Source organism: Thamnophis sirtalis, unplaced genomic scaffold, assembly GCF_051295495.1.
Source record: "Thamnophis sirtalis isolate CommonGarterSnake01/CBP01778 unplaced genomic scaffold, rThaSir2_p1.2 scaffold_6, whole genome shotgun sequence".
Taxonomy (NCBI): domain Eukaryota; kingdom Metazoa; phylum Chordata; class Lepidosauria; order Squamata; family Natricidae; genus Thamnophis; species Thamnophis sirtalis.
The window spans coordinates 21,680,269-21,702,389 of NW_028261386.1; the positions used below are offsets into that span (position 1 = coordinate 21,680,269).

Below are 22,121 nucleotides of genomic sequence, written 5' to 3' on the forward strand. Positions count from 1 at the left end.
TTATTTACAAAACAATTTATTAAAAATAGGAACAGAAATGACACTTGGAACAGCACCAGCACAGGAAGGGTTGAATTTCTCTGATAAACTGGCTCCAAGCCTGCAGGCATTAGATAATATCCTAAAGGAAAAGATGGTTTAACATTGCCACCTGCTATCTGAACTGGAACTTCCTATCTACTTCCTCTATTGACCAGAGTGAACCCTCACACCACACAATAGATGCAGCCAAGGATACTGGAAGCAAGGCTGGTGCATGTAGCAACTGTGGAGAGGAGGAGAGTCCATCTGGAGGGGGATAAGGCAATGACTGTGGGGCTAGAGAGTGCATGTGTAATGTGGCGGGCCAGCATGGGATGGGGTAGAACTTAACTTCTCTATCCCCCCCCCCACCCTTTTAAATAACAAGACAGACATCTGTGCTGTGCAAAAAAAAAACCTCTGTACAATTCAAGCAAAAGAAAACTCCATGCATGTGAGCCCAAAAAGAGGGAGAGGGAAGGAAGGCCATTGGCCACAGGGAAAATAATACTGACAAGGCACACAGCCCTCCCCCCCACCTTGCCCCCCCTGCCTTTAAGACTGGCAACGATTGTCTGCAGGACCTGGCTATAACACATGCGGGAGGCACATCCAAGCTGGCAACGGTGGTGGCAGCGGCTTAGAGTAGTACCCTACACAGATGCAGAGCAGGTACACCTGCTAGCAGCAAAATAGCCATTATGATGATACAGTGACAGCTGCCAGTGCTCCATTCCGTGAGTAGAAGAACTTGTTGAATGCCTCTTCAAGTAAACAGCTAAGCCGGCTTTGATCAGCCTAGAAAAGAATGGGGGGAAAACACTGTAAGAAAACCTGCCCCTATAGTCTTACTGGCTACAATGAAGTTCCCCAGAAAAAGAAGAAAATAAGTCTTTTGATGAACAGGACTGAAACTGACCTCACTGATGAATCCTAACTGAACCAATTCAGCTGCCAGTTCCTGAATATTGTCACCTAAGGAAGGAAAATGAGAGAATGTGTATGTTCTCTACGATGAAACAGAAAAAAAAAAGAGAAGAACACACACTTACTGGGCAGTAGGTCACAGCTCAAGTGCCGATTCAATTTGTCTTCCAGTTTCAGCAGCAGTGTCAACTGAATGAAAGGTGGGGCATAGAAGAAAAAAGGAAATTGCATTTTCACCTTCAACACTAGGTAGAATTCTGCCCCAAAAGGGAATAGGCCATTGTAGGCAAATAAAAGCCCTAGACTGGTATAAGTCACCCAGCTTGAGGCAGGTACATACATGGTGCTTCACACCCTCCTCCACTGATTCAATGTTGCACTGCATCAAAAGCACCTGGAATGATAAAGGAGTGTGATAAGGTGAAGCTTTGCTATTATCGGCCAAGGAGCTGCGGATTAGCGACCAGCTACTCACTTTGCGAGTCTCCACTTCTGCTGGCTCTGGTGTTGGAGTCTTTACTGATGGGGGGGCAATGGGAGATTTCACCACCTCCTGCTGTGGCTGCTGAGGTCTGGGCAGGCCAAAGGCAGTAAGTGGATAAATTCCATTTCTGTAGAACCACAAACGGAATAACTCAACTCTACGTATTGCCTACTAATTCAGTGTACTAACAACAAAGGGGTCAGGTGGGTTTGGCCAGGACACTAGGTAGCTTCAGTAACAGAATCCCACTGAGAGTCATTATAGGAGAAAGGAACATACCTCACATCTTCCAAGAATTTGTCTAGTTCCAGCGCTGGGGACTGTGAGAATCTAGGACAAGGCAGAGCACCAATTTAGCTTTTACAACAATGTACAGTCACCCTTCAATGAGCCAACTGTCAGTTGCTTCCCATTCCAGCTAATATTCTGCTGACCTCAGTTCATTGCATGGAACCAGAGAAACTCAATTCCAAAACTCCACACTCCACCTCAAAGCTCTCTCCCGCCCATCAGTTCCCAACTATTCAAACTCACATCATACGGACACCATCGCGGTCAGCATGGTTGATTTCAGCCAGTACAGCACTCATGTCCAAGTTCTTGGTCATTTCTTCAAGTGCATTCTCAGGAATCATGTCTATCACAAAATAAAAGCTACACATTACACTATTTTTTTTCAATAACCCACTGTTATAACTAGTGGGTTTCCTAAACATGCTTTCCATTTTTCCCCTGAAGAGTTTTAAAAAACCCGAGATTAAAAAAGCAGATTTAAGAAATACAGCAAAGGACTAACTCGTGAAGAAAGGGGGGGAAAAAGAAGCATGGCTATCCAGAATGCTGTACATGTGCCATAGAAATTTTAAAAAGAAATAAAATATAAATATTTCAGAACCATACATCTCCCTCACTTATCTGAGAATGGAAACTCAATCTTGAAAAAGTAGGTTGCTAATGTCTGAATATTAAGACTGTGAGGTACTAGGAGAAGATACGCGAGAACATCCAAAACTCATTTGTCAGGCTGATCAATCTTGCTTAGTTAGGTACAAAGGAAGCTATTATGGACTTCTCTGTACATCTTGGCTGCCTCCTTTTAGTAGATTTGATTTTTTTCTGCTTTGTAATTTCATTTTGGGGTATTTCTGTATATATTATGATGTATTAATTACTGAGCTACACATTCATTTCATACAAGATATTATTTTTATACACTAGTGAAGGGTTTTGCTCTTAACACTCGTCCACCGACTTCTGTTGGCTATACTCACGCTGATGGCCCACAATGCAATGGGCTGCCAAAAGTTTCAGAGAGGGTACTTCAAACAAAGCCTGATGGAAGAGCAGCTCACGAGCTGTGGGCCGTTTGCTAGGTTGTGGCTCCAGGCACTTCTGAATAAACTCCTAGGAAGGAAAAAGGAAACCAAATTTTGTGTTAGTTCTGAGAGCCAGGAAAAGAATGGAAGAGGAAAGCAAGGAAAAGAACTGAGGACAGTCTTACTCGTTGTAATGGATCCTCTAGCAATTGGATTGCATTATTAATAGCTTCTTGTGGCACATAGGAAGATTCGCCATTTCCCTGGATCTCTAGCACTGCCATCTATCAGCATAGAAACAGATGTCAATGGGTGATATCTTTAGACCTTTTATTAGAAAATTTCATCAGCCACCACGGATTTTTTTTTCTCATCATCCTACAGGTGAACCAAAGCAATACCCCTATTTTTAGCTTTCCACTAGATTTTTACTATCAACAAAGAAATTGCTTTCATTTCAACCATTTAATTTTATTAGTCATATATTCCTTCAGACAAGAGCCAATCGGGATTCAAATCATATAAGGAATTTAGAAACAGTCTTAATTGGAAGAGAACAAGAGAAAAAAATAACAGAACCCTCTCTAGGCCTGTTCTCCAAACCCTGAACTTTTGTTCAGTTTTTGGGGTTGTGGGGATAGTTTTTGTTATAAACTATCCCCACATCTTCTTTGTTGAGTGAGGAAGATGACCTTGACAGAAATACAGAGAATAACTGCCAACACAAAGAGGGCTAAAACATTCCATAAGTCCCAAGAAAAGATAATATTTGGAAGAACCTCAGGTAAACGATTCACTGAAGTACAGGTAGTTCCGATTAACAACGTGAACTCCTCAATTATGTTGGGGGTGTTACTTGGAACCCTGACACAATGATTGGGAACAAGCAGTGGGGTTGTTAATAGGCAATGCTGTGCAACTGTGCCAATTTACAACAGCTCTAGCTGTAGTCATTAAGCAAATCCCACAAGCAGGTGTTAGGTGCAACATCACACGACCACCACTTGCAACCTCCTGCCAGTTTCCTGACTGACTTTGCCCATGGGAAGCTGGCAGCGAAGGTTGCAATGGGTAGAACAAGAAGCAATGGGTGGAAACTAATCAAGGAGAGGAGCAACTTAGAACTGAGGAGAAATTTCCTGACAATTAGAACAATTAATCAGTGGAACAGCTTGCCTCCAGAAGTTGTGAATGCCCCAACACCAGAAGTCTTTAAGAAGATGTTGGATAGCCATTTGTCTGGAACGGTATAGGGTTTCCTGCCTAGGCAGGGGGTTGGACTAGAAGACCTCCAAGGTCCCTTCCAACTCTGCTATTGTATTGTATTAAATAGAAATCGCACGACTACTGGATGCTGCAGCTGTCAAAATTGTAAGGCAATTGCAAATTAAAATCACACAATTTCAGGGGACGCTGCGATGGTCACAACATCTAGGACTAGACCTAAGTCTTTTCATCAAGCACCACTGTAAATTCAAACAATCACTGAATAAATGGTTGTTAACCAAGAACGACCTGCGTAAGAAGGAAGATAAAGCACCGTCCAATTTGCCAGATAGTCATAATATGTACAGGTGGGGCTGACATCTTCATATACTAATTGTCCTCCACTTACCTCTAATGCACACATTCCAAAGGAGTAGATGTCTACTGCTGTAGTGACATGTGCAACTTCTGGAACAAAGAATAATAATCAGAAGCTATCTCTAAGGCAGAGAGAACAGACTGAGCACTTTTTCTGCAGTTAATACAGAACTACAGGTCCCAATACCCTCGTATTCGTACCGCCATACTCTGGAGCGAAGAAATGCAGGTTCTTCTGTTCCTCACGACATGTCTTCACATGATTGTTGATGGTATCCGGGGCAACTATAAGAGAAGAGAGTTGCAGGAGATCAGTCCCCATGCCTCTCTTTCCTTTCTGGTACATGGGACTTGAGGCAGCTCCATCTAGTTCATCTCTGCAAGGAACCCCAAACAAAGAAGCACTGCTCTTGTCCGGCCTCCCCAGCTTTCAGGCAGCACCACATCATAAGCGAACTCAGAAGCAAAAAGAAAGGATGCCTACATTCTTTTCCAGAAACCCCAGGACTTTTCTGCGTCAACTCAAAGCCAGGCAAAGCATCTTTCTAAAGAAACGGACATGAGAAGAAACTAGATTCCGTATGTGTACACACATACACACACACACTATTAGAATAGGTGAGCAGCTTTTGTCCGCTGATGAAAGTAAAAGAGCCCATTCTCCCTAACATTTTTTTTTATTTTTGATAGTTGCACCAAGCCACTATTTTTCCAGGCAGGCACAGATGCAGGCAAAGCTCAAAGTAAATCCCCAAAGCTGGTACTTTACCCATCACCTTGCAGTCTTATGCAAAGAAAGCAACTTCCCAATAACATGCCCAATTGTTCAACAACACTTACCCCCTATTTTTTTCACAACTTTCTCAGTTGATACCGCAAACAAAGCAATGCTTCTGGCAGCACCTGAACATTTATAATTTCTTTTAAAATATATTTAACTTGCTTATTAAAAGTCCCTAAACTGACCAGTAAATAAAGATAAACAAAACGGACAGTGAATGACTACCACCAATTCTTAAGAAGCTCCTGGCACAACAAGCCTCATTTTAGCCAAGATACAAAAATCATCCTGAGAAAATTTGGAAACCAATAAAGATCCACTGCAGACGGGGTATAACTTCGACTGACATAAAAAAAAGAAAGAAAATAACCTAAGCCAGCGTGTTTGCCATAGAGAACTTTTTGTCTGCTATGTTCTTCCAATATTAATTAGCTCAGTTAAAAAACTAGTGGGTGCCTTTGCACAAATGTGCAAAGTATGACTTTTTTTTTGCTTTTGTATGTGTGGCGTAGATATTCTGCAGTTAGTCTGCGTATTTAGTTTATTGTTATTTATATTGCATAGATCCAGGAAATGGATTAATTTATTAACTAAGATACATGTATTGTACAAATCCAGCCTTAGTCTGAAGGACGGTGCAAGCTAATTTATTCTATTTAAGCAGTGTTAAGAGATTTTAGCTCATGCCTCAACTTTTGATAAGTAAGAGGAATAGATTGAAAACGCCAGTTTTCAACAGCTGTTAGACCCTATTGACACGACAGAAAACCAGCATATGGAAGTCAAGCAGCAGAGGGTGCTTAAGACTAATGAGAAAGGTCAATGACTTCTGATGGAAAAGAATATTTGTAGCTCAGAGTTGAACTGTGGAGTCCTTGGTGCTCTGAGTTTGTGGTTTCCTTGCAGACATTTAATTACCAAACTAGATAACATCATCAGTACTACAAGGGAGTGAAGTATGCTCCCATTTTATATAGTAGTGGTTTCCTGTCAGTGTTAGTAGGAGTGTCTTGGTGGTTCCTTGATTAGGCTATTGTTTACTGTTAGTGTTTTTGTCCAAGTTGGTAGTTTCTTCATTATTGGGGTAATCTTGGTATTATCTCTATTCATCTGGGTGTTGATTGTTAGTGAGATGTTTTGGGTTTTTTGGTTTCCTTTTTCACTTTTTGATTGTCTCTTTTGAATGGTATGTAGATGTTGTTTATCTGTATGTGCCTGTTGATATTCCAAGTTGAGAGAGAGCACCAAGGACCCCACACAACTATTTCCACCGAACAGCCAAAAATGCTGGCAGGACCAGACTGAGCCCGCATACCTTAAACCACAGCCCAGAATAAAATTGATCTAGTAGCACCACTACTGTAGTCAAACAAATTAAAAATATGTTAGCTTTAGCTTAATGTCAAAGTCTACTCTCTAATTAAGTATTTCCAGGTATTTGCTCCAGTCTGAAATTTTCCTGCAATACGTTGCTTTCCTTACATCCATATACTTTCTGTGTCAACCAAAAATCTGATAAGTGCTTGAAAACAAGTTGAAAAAGCTTTTTACCAAGCAACCCTTTTTAGGTTCTCATTAAATAAAACCTTTTTCAGAATGAGAAACTGTAGTTGTAGCTCCTTCCAGTGATCACTGTTAGAAATTTTCATTCTATGTATGTACTATATTGCTTACCAAAATAGAGATGGAGATAAATAACAATAAAAATAACTCATTTTCCCATATTATTACCATTATTATTAATTATATTAATTTCTTGCTAATTATTTAAATTTATTAGCTGCCCAACTCCAGTGAATTCTACTTGTTAAAAAAGTAGTACTGTAGGGAATTACAGTTATTTTGGTATAAACTTTCATGTACTAATTTTCATTAATACTATTATAGTTCTTTAATTTGTTATACTCATGTTTCAATTTCTTTCTATACAATTATTAGTTCCTTTCATAACTATCTTTCTTTTCATTAATGCTACGGTTTACATACAGTTTTCTGGTGTTTTTCAGTATGCCAATAGTTAAATATGTACAATGTAACTTTGTTCTCAACAGACTAAAACTAATGCATACTCTGTACTTCTGGATGAACTCACTAGTAATTCCATCTCTTAACACTGCTTAGAGACTAATAAATGATTCTAGAGTTTTAATGTTGTAAGCTGCTCAAAGTCACTGCGTGTTGAGTTGTATACATTTATTTAATAAAATTTTAAAAATATAGTGTATTATAAATATACTACCGTGGTTTCCCGAAAATGACATGTCCTCATAATATAGCCATGCCACATTTTTCTGGTGGGCAAAAATATAAGCCCCCTCGCATATAAGCCCCTGGACAACCCCCCACATCTGGCCAGGCAGAGCGCCGCTCACCAATCTAGCAGTATCCCGAAGGTGCCAAGCCGCGGGAACCTGGGGGGAGGCAAAGGTGATTGCGTTGCTTGGCGCCTTCGGGATACCGCTAGGTTTGTGAGCAGCGCTGTGCTCAGCTGAAGAGGGGGGGGGTTGCTGGGCGGCTGCTCTCTTGCGAGTGGGCTCCCAAAGAGCCAGGCACAGCCTCATGGGTGAATGGCTGTGTTGCACTGTTGCAGCAGCGCAACACAACAGCCATGAAGCGACCACGCTCACGAGCAGCCACCCAGCAAACCCCCTTTGCAGCCGGGCACAGCGCCATTCACTGACCTAGGGGTATCACCAAGCTGCCTGAGTGCCTGTTTGCCGCCGCCTGGCTCCTGTGGCTTGGCGCCTTTCAAATACCAGTGAATGGCGCTCTGCACGACTGGAGAGGGGGGGTTGTGTGAGTGGCTGTTCCACTTTCATTCACCCGCCTTCCAGCCTCACGATGATGGCTCAGTAATGAATAGCGTTGTGCCTGGCTGCAAAGGGGGTTTGCCGGATGGCTGCTTGTGAGCATGGTCGCTTCATGGCTGCGACAGCGCAACACAGCCATTCGCCCATAAGGCTGTGCCCGGTTCTTTGGGAGCCCGCCCACAAGAGAGCAGCCGCCCGGCAACCTCAAAACAATAAATCCTCCCCCCATAATAAAGCCCAAACCATATTTTGTGGGTAAAAGGAAAATAAGACCCTGTCGTATTTTCAGGGAAACACGGTACTTATTTTAATAAATGTAGGCTAGGTTCACCATATCTCATTTTGCTACTAATTAAGAATTAAGCTACAACTGGATTCAGGAAGTCTAAAATTAACTATATTATCGCTTAGCGTGATGTGTAAATCCAGATAATGAAATGAAAGTGATTCCATCTTTGTCCTATCATATGCACAGCTTAAGCAAAAGAATAGTGCTTCCTTTTCATACTGCCTCCATTTGGCAGCCAGCACTCTCCTCTCAGCAGTGTATGGCATCTGTTTTTTGCAATCTTCTGAACTTCCTAGACCAAGGACCACATGGACTTGGTACAAGGTTCTTTTCAGTCCTCATTATTGTTGGACATACAATTATCCCAAGGGTTCCTCTCAGCTGGAAACTCAAAGCCACAGTCTCATCATCAGCATCTCTCTTCCGTCCAAGCTTTTCCTTTCTTTTAATCAGTCCCCAAGGCTTCTGTTTGCCAGACTTGGCTAAAGTTTCACCGGATGTTCATCTTCATTGCCAGCTCTTTCCTGGCAACCTGTCTTATTGTTCAGTTTCAACCACTTTACTCTGCCATAAACAGAAAGGCTGGCTTACCTGTTATACCTAGCACTGGAATAGGGAAGGCAAGCAAACCCCCAAGGGATCCTTCTATAGCTGAAGGGAATTAGCAATAGCAATAGCAGTTAGACTTATATACCGCTTCATAGGGCTTTCAGCCCTCTCTAAGCGGTTTACAGAGTCAGCATATCGCCCCCAACAATCCGGGTCCTCATTTTACCCACCTTGGAAGGATGGAAGGCTGAGTCAACCTTGAGCCGGTGAGATTTGAACCGCTGAACTGCAGATAACAGTCAGCTGAAGTGGCCTGCAGTACTGCACCCTAACCACTACGCCACCTCGGCTCTTACTGAACAGTTCCAAAGCAGAGCCTAATTTTCTGATTCAACTAGAAACCTCAAAAGGAATTCAACGTTATGTCCCTAAACTGGACAACATTTTAGCACTCTTATAAGCCTCACCCATTATCCCTATAAACAGTTGGCCACAGCTCAGGCCACAAGCAAGCAGCAAGCAAAATCCCAATCATGGCCGCAAGGGAAGGAGGTAGCAGCCGCTCCTCAGACAAGAGCAGTTCACATGCAGGAAGAAGCATGCAGCAGGACAGAGAAAACACAGACCAGAAATGAGAGAGAAGGGCAGGACTTCTCTCCAACCAAGAGCCAAGGGCAGGCGCAACTATACTAGAGTCATAAGCAAGGGACACTGAAGGGAAAAAGGAGCTTTTGTATATAATACATATATATATAGATGATGCCATTTATGTGTATATATATATTATTATTATTATTTTTAGAAAGTCACAGTCACATCACAGAGCGGAGAGATTTGCTCACCATTAGCAAAAATCCTATGAAAGACTGTTGGCAAAAGAGAAAGAAAAAGAGAGAGGCAGCCCATCAGCAGGAAATAAAACTCAAGAATTGATGGAAGAGCCAGCCTTTCAGCTAAGCCACTGTACCTCCAGTAGCAATGGGACAGACTGTGTTTGTTTCATGAGGACAGAGTGAAGGTTTTTTTTTATCCTGAATCTCTATAAAAATCCACAAAGGAGGTCAGTGCTCAGCTGTTTTGGGTACACAGTCTCCATATGAAGTGAGGCAGGAGCCAAATATACCACCTACATTTGGCCATCCATCACCTGCAAATTATCTTCTACTTCTCAGAATCAACTTCTTAGTCCACAGCCATCTTTCCACCCTCTACCACTACCCATTCTTTCTCTTGACTTGCTGTTGGGTGGCCAATGAAACAAACAAAACATTAAAAGTTTTGATATTTGTGTAGTTACTTACCAAGCACATCTAAATTATATTAAATTAGCCAAAATTTCTTTACCATCCCCAAGGCATGTCACAACTTTTGAGCACCCCTAATGTTTGGAAATTGAAAGTTGAAAAATTTGACACGCCCTAGGTCACTGGCCAAGTGCCTTTCCTTGGAGGAGGAGAAGAGAAAAGGTTCAGATGGAGGATCTGCCTGAAAACAGAAAGCCTTTCTTGCATTTCATTCACTTAGGATATAATACCTCTGGGTGATTGGTTAGAAGAAAAATGCTGTTCATCTAACTCCAATTCCTTCAATTTTCAAAAATAAAGGTGGATTTTTAAATATTTTAGCATTCTTCCAACTATTCCCAAGGAAAGAATATATTCAATGAATTGCTACTCTCTACCTGGTAAATCCCTATCAGAGATTTTCTAAGTTACATTCCAACCGTTTTCCTTCTCCCTCCTTTTTGGACTACACCTCATTGAGAACTTGTCCTCTGAGTTAGTTATTCAATTTCTCCAACCTCACCTCTGTACCACTGCCTCTGGACTCCTCAAGGGTAGCCTCTGGTGTTGCTGAGTTTGGAAACCTACTCGGATGCATTTGCCTTAACTATGGTAATAGAATGGGGAAGAGGAAGAAAAAGCAGAATGAAGATTGGAAGAATGGGAAGACCTCAAAGAAACAAAATTTGTTTTAAGGGGGAGAGAAAGAATGGAACAGTATTTCTTAATAAATTAGGACAAAGATAGAATTAGATCCTCATTCACCCACTACTGCACTCTTATGCTTCTATAAAGCAGTTAGGGAAGCTGTGTGATCCTTTAGATAACTCCTGAGACGGTTCCATGCAGGATGGGTTCCCTTTCCTGTCATTCAGCACCCTAGCTTCCTTCTCCCTATTCTTCAATGGGAGTTCTTACAGGAAGTCTTCCCCACTTCTGAATTGGACATATTTCTGCTTGCTTTCCTTCTCAACATTCCATCAAATAAGCAAAAGGTGGGTGCATTAAATTTCCTTTCAAAATATTTAATTATATTTCAATGGCACATATCATTTACCAGCTGTGATCAATTTTTCATCATTATAGTATTTTTAATAATTGTTACTAGGATGCTGAGCAAAGAAAGGAAAAAGCAGGTGCTTATTTCAAATAGCTATTTGAAGAATTCTAACTTCACACAAGTGTTCTCGGAGGAACACACAGAATTATTCCTTATTCCCAGGGAAAAGCAGTCCTGGAAACACAGCGATCCCAAAGCTACTTAAGGTTGCTGCATGTCAATTTAAGCTGCTATTAGTCACTGCAAAGCAAACTCTGCTCAGTCTGCTTATTCTCAACTCATGTGAATTACCTGCTCAGAACATGCAGATTCTAATCCATGCACTCTTTCCTCAGACCAACAGAACTATCCATCAAGACACAACACAAACTACACATAGTAGCTACTGCTCTAGTTTTGTTCTTCTGTAAGAGATGGCCAGTAAACATGACCCTCCATTCAAACAGTGTTGAGCTAGGTTTGTTTTAGGTTCACTTCTTGGGTTTAATTATGTATTAATCCTAATAGAAGATAATTACTACAAAAATGTCCTTCAGATACGGTGATAGATGTCTGTGAACCCAACTGCAGAATCAGTAACTTTTTAGTCCAGTAAATATTCTTCCTCTATCTCAAAAGGCAAGGAAACACTTACAAGGTCTTTCTCTCGATTAATTTTATCTAGAGTAAGATTAATTTCAGAATTAGAAATCTTTTTTTTTTTTGAAGAATTGTTCCATTACATACCTCTTGGAACTACATTTTTGTTATTTGGAGGTTTGAGTTGTTCCAATGTCCGCTTCTTTCAAGAAGATATATCTCATGTAAGTAAGACTGACACTAAGATCAGTTAATACAATAACCTACTTCAAGAACTATCTTCACTTTATTACTGGTGCTTGATTCATGGAGTGTGTGGTATGCGTGTGTGTGTCTGTGTTTGTGTGTGTGTGTTTCCTTTTTACTTGGATTTTGCAAGCTTTGAAAGGTTCTCAGTTTTATTTACTTGAGCCATTCTGCATTAAACCCAAAGACACTCACATCATAAATATTGTTATTAATACTTTATATTATGAGGACTTTGATTCCAATATATTCATTATGCCCACCTCTAAATACTTGGAAACTGAAATTTGAAAAGATGCTATTCTTATGGCATTAAAGGTAATCAGATAAATGTTTGAGGAACTTTTTACAGTTACTAAATATGACAGCATTGTGTTATTTTGGATACTGGGGCAACCTATTTACATAAAGAACATGATGTAAATTAATCACTAATTTCTGAGAGTTCAATGTGGCAGGATATACAAATGTAATAAATAAATAAAGTAATATGAGAAGCATATGCTCATATTATCCAGCTTATGGACTTCCCCCGGCATCTTAAGTTGGCTATTGGGGAACCAGAATTATGGGTTTCTGAGACCAACGTAACTATTATATTTGTATTAATTTTGCTTTTTCCCATAATTGGCTATCCAGAAACTATGTTTATATCAATTTATTTGTGGCATTAACATAACCATGGTTAAATCATGATTAATACTGTCCCATAAGCTTCAAAAGTAATCTTGAGAATTTTCATGAATTAAACCAGCATAATTCATTGAATAGGACATAAGCAGCACACAAAAAAAAATGAGATGAATTGCTAAGCATATATTTGTGAAAAATGGAGCAGCCAACAGCGATACTTTGCTTTGTTTACTAACAGCTCACTAACTAAGACTGGCCACAAGAAACTGACAGCCCAAGAAGCGAAACAAAGAGCTCTGCCCATCCTGCCTTCCCCTACAATTCTGATGAATCAGTGTGTTCAAGTGTAAAACTGGCTTGGAAGCAAACAAGAACAAGCAGCATCCCCAAGGTTCCAAATGTTTGAATGACAGAGATAAAAATGAGTTGACAGCAGAGTTTTCTGCCTGCAAAGGAGTAAACAGAGACTCTACAAAAAGAGGATAGAGCAGCCTGCAAGTGGCAAAAGGTCCAGGAAGTTTCCAGAGGTCAACAACAACAGATGTAACGTAGAGGCACCAGTTGCAACAGAGTCCTGCTTTACAGACATAATATATGCTCCAAGCCCTAGAGACTTCCTTGGACTTAGATAAAGCTTGAACCAATATCAGGGAACAAAGCAAGCCAAGAATGGAATTTTAGTATACATTAAATCACAAACTAATTCCACAACAGCCTCACCTGATCCAATCTTAATAAGTCCGTTGTGCTGGATGAAGATGGTATCACAAGTCAAGTTTCCATGAATGATGGGAGGATCACAGGAGTGAAGGTAACTGGAATAGCAACACAATAGAGAGTGAATCACAGCTACCAGGTATACAAATGCATCGTTTACAAAATTAGTTTGCAGAGAGAAGGAAAATGTATTTTTAGTAACAGAAAAATAATCCTCATTTCTATTATTTCTGGTGTCCAAAGAATGTAAAGTTGTGTTGGTAGTTTCTGTTTGGAATCCAAGTCTTTTTTTTTTAGCTTTCTAAGGAAAACTTTACTGCGCTCTGAAACATATCATACTCCAAAGGCTCTAAAAACCAAAGTAAGCAATGGAAGAAGCAAAATTCTTCCCTTTACTTTCTCCAAAGACCTTTCTTATACAATAAATAAAAAAATATAGATATTCCACTGAGCTTCTGAAAAAGTGTAATCATTTGTACAACAACATTGTGCCTAAAACCATTCTCCCTTTCAAATATGTAAAGGCACATACATACCTGAGAGCAGAAAGGATTTGGGTGCACCAACGCTTCCAGGCCTGCAATGCAAATGGAATATCACCAAAAAGCTTTCAGCATCTCCTGCAAAACTAAGTCATCAACTGGTGTCTCTACAGTGCCATTTCTATTCTACTTACTTCGGGGCACTCTTGATTTACAAATCACAGCTGTTTTCCTTTTACTTTGCTCCAGAATTGGATGGATTAGCTCAGGACTCTCAGGCAGGAATCAGGCTTACTAAATAGATAGCTAGATAGACTTTTTTCCCACGTCTTTGGCAGAAAGGGTAGTAGTACCTTGGGCAAGGACTACACACACACACACACGAATAGCACAAACACATATTTAGGGAGTTGGGAAAAGAGTATGAAGTTGGGAAGAAGTTACCTTTTCATTCATGGTCTTGTGGTTCTTCTTTGTTTTCTTCAAAAATTGCTTCAGGCTACCAGAGGACATGTATTCCGTAATGAAGATAACCTAGTAATAGGGTAGAAGTTATCAACTGCTGGTGCTTCATATTTTTCCACACTAAGATAAATGACAATCACACAAAATTCTACGTACCCTGGCTTTATTTTCTTTCACATCTGCCCAGTATTTATGGAATTTCACAATATTCAGATGCTCCAACTGGATCAGGTTGTCAAAAACAGCTTTGACTTTTTCCTGCAGCAGCAGCAAAGCAAAACAGTGTAAACAACTCAAGAAAAGGAAAATGCCATTAGCAGAGTTTCAGCACAGCCCGAAACTGAGCTCATCTACTTCACACACAGCTCTTCATCTACACTTATGCCCAAGGCTGCAAGATGGAGGGTAACGCAGGCATTGGTTAAATTTAAGTCAAGCAAGCAGACTAAACAATAGAAAATAATCCTACAATTCCTTCATTCTCATCTGCTTGATTCCAAGAAACTTATTCATAGTCACACCAAAATTTGAGTCCTCATGCAACAGATATCTTGTCTGCCTTTTCACAAATCTTCATTCCAGTTTCACCAACCTCTTGAAGCTTAAAATTCTTGCGTTCAGAGAACTGGACTTCATTCCAAACCACCTCCACACCTTCTTCTGTATCCATTGCCAAATAGGCACTATCAATTCCAGGAACATTGCGTTGATTAACCTAGATGGAAATAGACAAAAATAAAAACCAAATTTCAGGCAGACTAAAAAGGTTGCTGTATCTGCAACTTATTGCTATTTGAAGATGAATCCTGCTGGATCTGACCAAAGGCTATGTAGACGAATCTCACAAAACAAACAGGTGAATTTGGTAAAATAAAAAGCAGGACGTAATAAATGTATTCCTCTGTTGCTCCTCCGCAACTAGAATTTGTCTCCCTCCTTGAGGAAGATGGGAGATCTAGAAACACTAAAGATGGAAGGATATTTACCCACTACAGATATATACATCACACTATTTTCTTTCAGGATCAGAATGAAATATATAGTATGCCAAATAATTTTTTTTAAAAGATGGGAAAACACAAAAGCCAGCATAGCTAGAATTAATTTAAACTAACACAATTTATATTGTATTTTTCCATAATTTTAAATCTTATGCAAACCATCCTTGCTTCCACGTCTATACTCCACATCATAGCATAGTGTCTGTGTTATTTCAAGATAACCATATTTTAAGAGCCGAGGTGGCGCAGTGGTTAAATGCAGCACTGCAGGCTACTTCAGCTGACTGCAGTTCTGCAGTTCGGCTGTTCAAATCTCACCGGCTCAGGGTTGACTCAGCCTTCCATCCTTCCAAGGTGGGTAAAATGAGGACCCGGATTGTTGTTGGGGGCAATATGCTGACTCTATAAACCGCTTAGAGAGGGCTAAAAGCCCTATGAAGCGGTATATAAGTCTAACTGCTATTGCTATTGCTATAATTCATGGTACTGGTTATCACCTTTAAAGCCCTACATGGCTTGGGGCCAGGCTATTTAAAGGTCTGCTTCTCTTTTTTTTTTAAAAGAGCCGAGGTGGCGTAGTGGTTAGGGTGCAGTACTTCAGGCCACTTCAGCTGACTGTTATCTGCAGTTCAGCGGTTCAAATCTCACCAGCTCAAGGTTGACTCAGCCTTCCATCCTTCCGAGGTGGGTGAAATGAGGACCCAGACTGTGGGGGCAATATGCTGACTCTGTAAACCGCTTACAGAGGGCTGAAAGCGGTATATGTCTAACTGCTATTGCTATTTCACCTGTCCACTTCTTTTTTTCAGAATCCCATCAACACTGCCCTACATATCTATTGAACTTTCTCGTCCTCTGAATCCATTCACTCATTTTTCATATTTCGCAATCCGATTCCCAGTCATCCTCATTTCAATGTCTTTTCCTACTGGTCACTCATCACATTCATTCAATAGCCATTTATTCTTGGTCCTATTTCTTGTTTCACCATATAGCTTCATTAAAACCCAATTCCACTACATTCGACTTATTGCTACATTTCTTTTAATATATCAAACTCTCACTTCCATATAACAAAGTGGAAAGAACCACACTCTTATAGCTTATGAGGAAGTGTGGGAAGAAAATGGAAGGTAAGGAGTTTAGGTTTATGTGAGAAAAGACATAAAAACCTGCATAGCAGAGATATGGGAAGAAAATGTAAGAGAGATTTTATCTTGTTGTAATTCTGGCTACAAATTATTCTCACAGTTTTAAATATTACCTCACATTAAGGTTAAAGTATTTGCCAGAAACCTATTTTGTTTTTACAGGTAGTCCTCAGTTTTCACAACTGGAACTGAGAATTCAATTAACAAACTACACAGTCACTAAGTGAAATATTCCATGACCACAAACTTATACCTCCCACTCGTAGCTGTTAAAGAGTGTCACTGTTGGTCGTTAAGCAAAAGATCACATGACTATAACCCAGGGGTGTCAAACTGATGCATGAGGCACAGGCCATGCCCACCCCAGCTCCATGAAGGGGAAAAAACAGTGTGAAACATCATATAAGGCAACGTGATGCCGTTAGAATGATACCCGTGCTGTAACCTGCAATTTTACTGCTGCCACTGTCAGAAACTGGTTGTGAAGCTCCCATATGTCAACCATGTGACCCCAGGGATGCTAAGACGGTTATAAATGCAAGGACTGGTCATAATATAACATTTTAGCACCTCATAACTTCAAAGAGTTGCTAGACAGGGGCAAGATCTACCTGTATATTTCTAGTTTGCTATCTGCAGCAGGCTGAACACAACTATAGGCAGGATTTTTTCTAAAATGGGTTTAAATGACAAGAAAACACATTTCAACTGAAGATCAAGAAAATGTCCTAAAATGAAGAGCTGTTCAGTAACTAAACAGACTATCTTCAGATTCACCTTTGTTGCATACATGCTGTATCTGTCAGGTATTCCTGTATTAGACAGGTGACTGAACTATGTGTTCTCTTTCTTAAAGTATCAAAGATTTTTTCTCACATTCTTTACCAACTTCTCTTACATTCCACATCACAATCTTCCATGTGTCATCGTCGTCACCAGATAGATCCATAAATTATTGATTATGGCTCGATCAGTCATGAATTTGCCCAATCCCCCTTTGAATCTGTAAACTGGTAACTATCACCATATTTGAATTCAATTATTGGGCTCATATAATACTTTAAAATAAAGAGAGATTATAACTCAAGATCAAGATGCTCTGTAAACCAGTGAACTAATTTTGATTATACTACGCAGTATATATTGTAAACATCCAGTCAACTGTAATTTGTTCAGTGAACAATAGTTGTACCTTAAAATATTTCTAGCTTTGATTCTAAATCACCTGTATTTCACTTCAATATAAAGACCTATACATTTCTTACCAACTCGAGGAATCTCTTATATCACCCATGCTGGAGATTTTCTGAATACGGAAGGAAAGTAAATTCTGCCATCACAGAGCTGCAGGAGGAGAACTGTGCCTATGACAGAAGTCTTCTTAGCATTATTGTGTTTCTGAGCCACTCTTATTTTTAGCATTCCCTTGACTTTAATTCTAAAGCTCAGAGCAGCACCTATTCTTAAGGCTTATAATTCTCAATTCTTCTAAGTTCAAGCTTCCTGTGCCAGTTGTTTCTTCAAATTCCTGTTTACTTTATAATGGTTAAATCCAAGAGAAAGCAGCCTGTAGCCTTAACCCCACAAGTTGAAGCTGCCAAAATTCAGTGGATAAAACCAAAATTATAGTATAGAGAAATGATTTTCATTTTTAAAAGAGTACTAAAATATATGTATTAAATTTCAAGTAAGAATGCATGTGTTGTATTAAGGGGCAGGAGCACAAGAGATGAAAAGTTTGCTCTGACCTCTCCAATGATATTACCAAAACATTCCGTAAAAGAAGTCATTAAAAATATTTCCTAGCATAACTATTCTAGTCGTGATTCCTGAAGTCTTAGGTAAGACGGTATAACAAAAATTACACAACTCATGTTAGGGAATCACATGTCTCTTTTGTTGCCCCTCCCTTTTCTTGATGTGTAGCCAAATCATCTTGTGGGTCAAGCCAGCGAGTCACACATCATTACCAAGCCAAGAGTCAACCTCATTATGATCTCAGAGATATTTAAAAGTATACACTGCTCCTGAAAGACAGGGGGACGGGGAAAAGTGAGAAGATCAAACAATGGCATGACCTAGAGAACAGCTGCAAACAGCAGAGGATGTTAAAGTGCTGAGTCAAAAATGTATACAGAAAACCAGCAATACAAAATCATCCAGCTAAAGTGCTGGTGGCATGGTTAGCAGGCTTTAGCAAATCTATTTTAAGAAAGGAGGAAGAAAACAAGGCAAAAGACAAAGCAACCAAAGCTCAGGACCGAACAAAACACTACACTCAGTTATGGACCACAAGAGGGGAGGAGATAAAGAGTGTTAAACAAAGGCTACAAAGAGAATCTGTAAAGGAAGCTAACTTGATTTTCCCTCCAAAGTTACTAAAGAACATATTAGCCTTAACTTTTTAAGATGAAAAGAAATTGAAAATCTTAATAAAACTGCTATGGTATATCAATGTCTATGTTTAGTTCACAAATAGGAAAATATAAAAGCTGTCCCCCTCTTCATGTTCTCAACTGATCTTGTCAAATATATTATTCATAATAAAGGTATATACATCCATAATGTAGCCATTAATAGCCTAACCCAGAAGCAATAAATCTACAGCCCTCTTTTTCTGGCCTTCGGATTTCTCTGGGTGATTGCTTCAAGGCATAATTTTCTGTTTCGAAAAAAGTACTGTACTTTACAAATATGTATTTGTTTATAAAAAGAAAAACTGCTTCCAAAACTAGTTGTGGCTCCTACCCACTTGCGAGTCTTCAGCTTTTTCCAAATGTTAAATTCCTGATCAACAAAAGGCCATCCAGCCCAAATTTAGTCCATCAGTAGTCACCATCATTACATTTTCTGACAGAGAACTCCATAGCAGAGATTGTGTTTTCTTTTATTTTAGTAACAGTGATAGTCACAGAAGGAGAAGGGCATGAATCTTGTCTTTCTGTATTCAGCAAAGGAAAACTATCTTGTATATCTAAAGATTTATGTATTTGCATATTTAAAGGAAAGTCTTTCCAATGCATCCTACACTGGATTTAGGGTTGAATTAAAAAGCAGAAGACAATACAGAATTAGCCAAGGGTCCCTCACAGCAAAATTTTTGAAATAGGGACTACTAGCATTCAATCTTCATGACAGTTTATTGAAAATAAATCATCAGGATGACTAAATCAAGACTTTCAATACACAAACACGATAACATTGTAAATATCTATGCTAGCCCAGCTAAGTCAATTTCTCCTCAAAATCAGCAATGATGGCTAGTTTTTTCCCCAGCCAAATGACCCATTATCCCAACCCTCTAGACTTCATAACCTTCAGGACTTTCAGGACATTAGTTTTCACAAAAAGGGACACAGCCTCTATTCAAAAGGTTGTTCTAAAATCTTCAATATAAAGTTATGATCTTGTTAATCTCCCATGTTCAATCACCTAAAATATCCAAAATACTTTCTAACTCATAAATAACTTCCTTAATAGCAAGAGATATTGTCCTGTATTTAAAATATCAAGGAAGAGGACACTTCCTCAAAACACACCCCAATCAAGTTTCAGTCAAGGAAGCAGGAAAAAAACATTGGTTCTAAAGGACTGAATCCACATCAGAAAACTGAAGATGGGATGATATCCAGAGCCATATATTACTTAAAGACCATTCAACAATTGCCAGGCATATAGGAAAGGTCTTTCTCACATGTTATTCCCATGCTATAGACTACACATTCTTGGAGCTATGGCAGATCATTTCAGGAGCTGAGTGAAGGCTTTTCTTTTTAGACATGTCTTCAGTTAAAATCCCCTTTGAGTCAAACTAAACTTCTGGTGATTTCATGGACATGTTTGTGCTGTTTTCTTGGCAACAGTAAAAAAAGGGGAGGCTTCCGGGACTACAATCTACAATCCTGGCATTAAAATCAGTTTCTATTATTTCGATACTGAAATTTCAAGTGTTTGTTTTGTATTGGTAGTCCCCTTGGAAATCATCTGGGGAGACCAATGAAACAAAAATAGCAAAATAAGTAATAAAACCTCAATAGATTTCTCAAGATGTCTTTAAAAACAGTTTTTCTCTTTGGGCAAAAAGAGTTTCTTTATAACAGCTGTAAAGCACATAATTTTCGGTCAAATTCCTTAGTTCAAGTCCCATTTTCTATTGATAAGGTTGGAAAAAGAAATCCTAGCAATCCAAACAGACAAGTCACATCTGGCTAGACATACAATTGCAAAAGCCCCAGATTCCTAAACAAGAAAATATTGGATTGAAATGCTGTCTGGATTACTTTGATTATAAACAGAGGCACTTCACCCCAAACCTACCACCGTATTAAAATAACTACTACTTTTTCTGTCTCTGTCTAAGTCGTCCTAAAAACCGCTTATGACTAGTCAAATCTCAACTTCCACACTATATGACCCAACTGGCCCTCTCACAGTCCTTGACAGCTGTTTATCTACAAACCTCTGCAGCGTGGATCCCAGGAGGCGGCACCCAGAGCTCTCGGGGAAAGGAACTTTTTCTATAGCCTCAGCCTCCTCGGGATTGCTCCCTTTTTTGTGCAGGCCTCCCAAAAGCGCCAGCTTCGAGTCAGCCGGAGACGGTGGGAACGCAGGGGCTTCGTCACCTACCTCTTCCCGCCTCTTCTGCCAACGCCCGCAAGGTGATTCCTCCAAGATTTCGGACTCGTCTTCGGACTCGTCCTCTTCTTCTTCCTCTTCCTCCTCCTCTTGGGTGGCCGTCGCTAGCGGCGGCGAAAGGGAGGTCATACCGGATCCCGCAGACGCGGCCTCGGGTTTGTGGTCGGAGCCGATATTGCCCGATACTTGCTTGGTTTCGCCCTCAGACATCGCCGCGACGGAGGAGGCGACCTACACGTTGGAAGAAGAGACTCCTCTCAACAGGAGGGCAGGAGGGGCGGAGGCCGTTCGTGACGCAGCACCAGGACGACGCGCTTCCGCCAGAGTTACGCAGGCCCGTCCCCCCCCCCCAGTGCGCGGGGCAAACGGGGGAAGCCGGCCCCTCGCGCTCTACCAACCCGGTGTGACAAGGCCTCGGCGCGTCCATGGCCATCACCCCGGCGACGGGAGACCGCTGTCCCCCAGCCACGACAACCCCGCAGCCACGAATGTAGAACTCACCGGGGCGCAGGTCAGCCTCCGCCACTGCTCACGACCTGAAGCCCAACTAAGAGACGACCAGCCGCGCCGCGACGGGAGGCGCTCCACCAGGGACGGCGGAGGCAGGATTTAGTTCGAGCCAATAAGAAGCCGACCTGCGCATCAAAGGCGCGTTGGGATTGGACAGATTGCTGCAAGGCGGGCCCCTCGGTTGTTCTCATTCAACTCCAGCCGCCCGCCGAGCTCCGGTGGGACGAGGCGACGGGGCGGGGCCTTTATGGCTGCAGAAAATGGACCGAGATAGTCCTGCGCACGTTGATTACTTTTGAATGCGCGGGGCTTTGCGTGACCCACAACCAGTCCGCCCAGAGAGCTGCTCTATATTTCCAAGCGGTCTGCGGAGCCAGTGCGAGAAAGTTTGCTTTCTGATCGCTGCGTGAAGCAAAGGGAGAATTGGCTGCGCCTTAGTTCCTCTTAGATTCATCATGGAAACGCCGCTAATTACATACATGGCTAAAAAAATCTCCCTCTGATCGTAATAGTTTCTTGATAATAGTTTTTTTTAAAATCAAGACAGCCCTTCATAATAGTTTTGAACATTGGTAATGGAGCAGAAAACTTAACGCAC

The 22,121-nt window shown here is 40.7% G+C and overlaps 1 protein-coding gene across 3 annotated transcripts; it reads right to left on the reverse strand.

Moving 5' to 3' along the window:
• NRBP1 (nuclear receptor binding protein 1) lies at nt 1-21,616 on the reverse strand. 3 transcript variants are annotated; one of them, XM_087717361.1, is made up of 19 exons: nt 21,515-21,616; nt 21,005-21,244; nt 14,819-14,941; nt 14,383-14,484; nt 14,206-14,295; nt 13,816-13,856; nt 13,283-13,377; nt 5,173-5,235; nt 4,534-4,617; nt 4,364-4,422; nt 2,934-3,032; nt 2,704-2,836; nt 1,967-2,069; nt 1,712-1,762; nt 1,424-1,559; nt 1,289-1,342; nt 1,074-1,137; nt 941-996; nt 1-819 (listed from the first exon to the last, which is right to left on the reverse strand). In XM_087717361.1, exons 2-19 carry the CDS (start codon nt 21,221-21,223, stop codon nt 721-723), a joined length of 1,671 nt encoding a protein of 556 aa, XP_087573487.1. In that variant the 5' UTR covers nt 21,224-21,244; nt 21,515-21,616; the 3' UTR covers nt 1-720. The 3 variants fall into 3 exon arrangements, with proteins under 3 accessions (XP_087573487.1, XP_013918066.1, XP_013918067.1); XM_014062591.2 differs by lacking the exon at nt 5,173-5,235 and adding an exon at nt 9,604-9,627; XM_014062592.2 differs by lacking the exon at nt 5,173-5,235.
• Nucleotides 21,617-22,121: the final 505 nt, after the last annotated feature.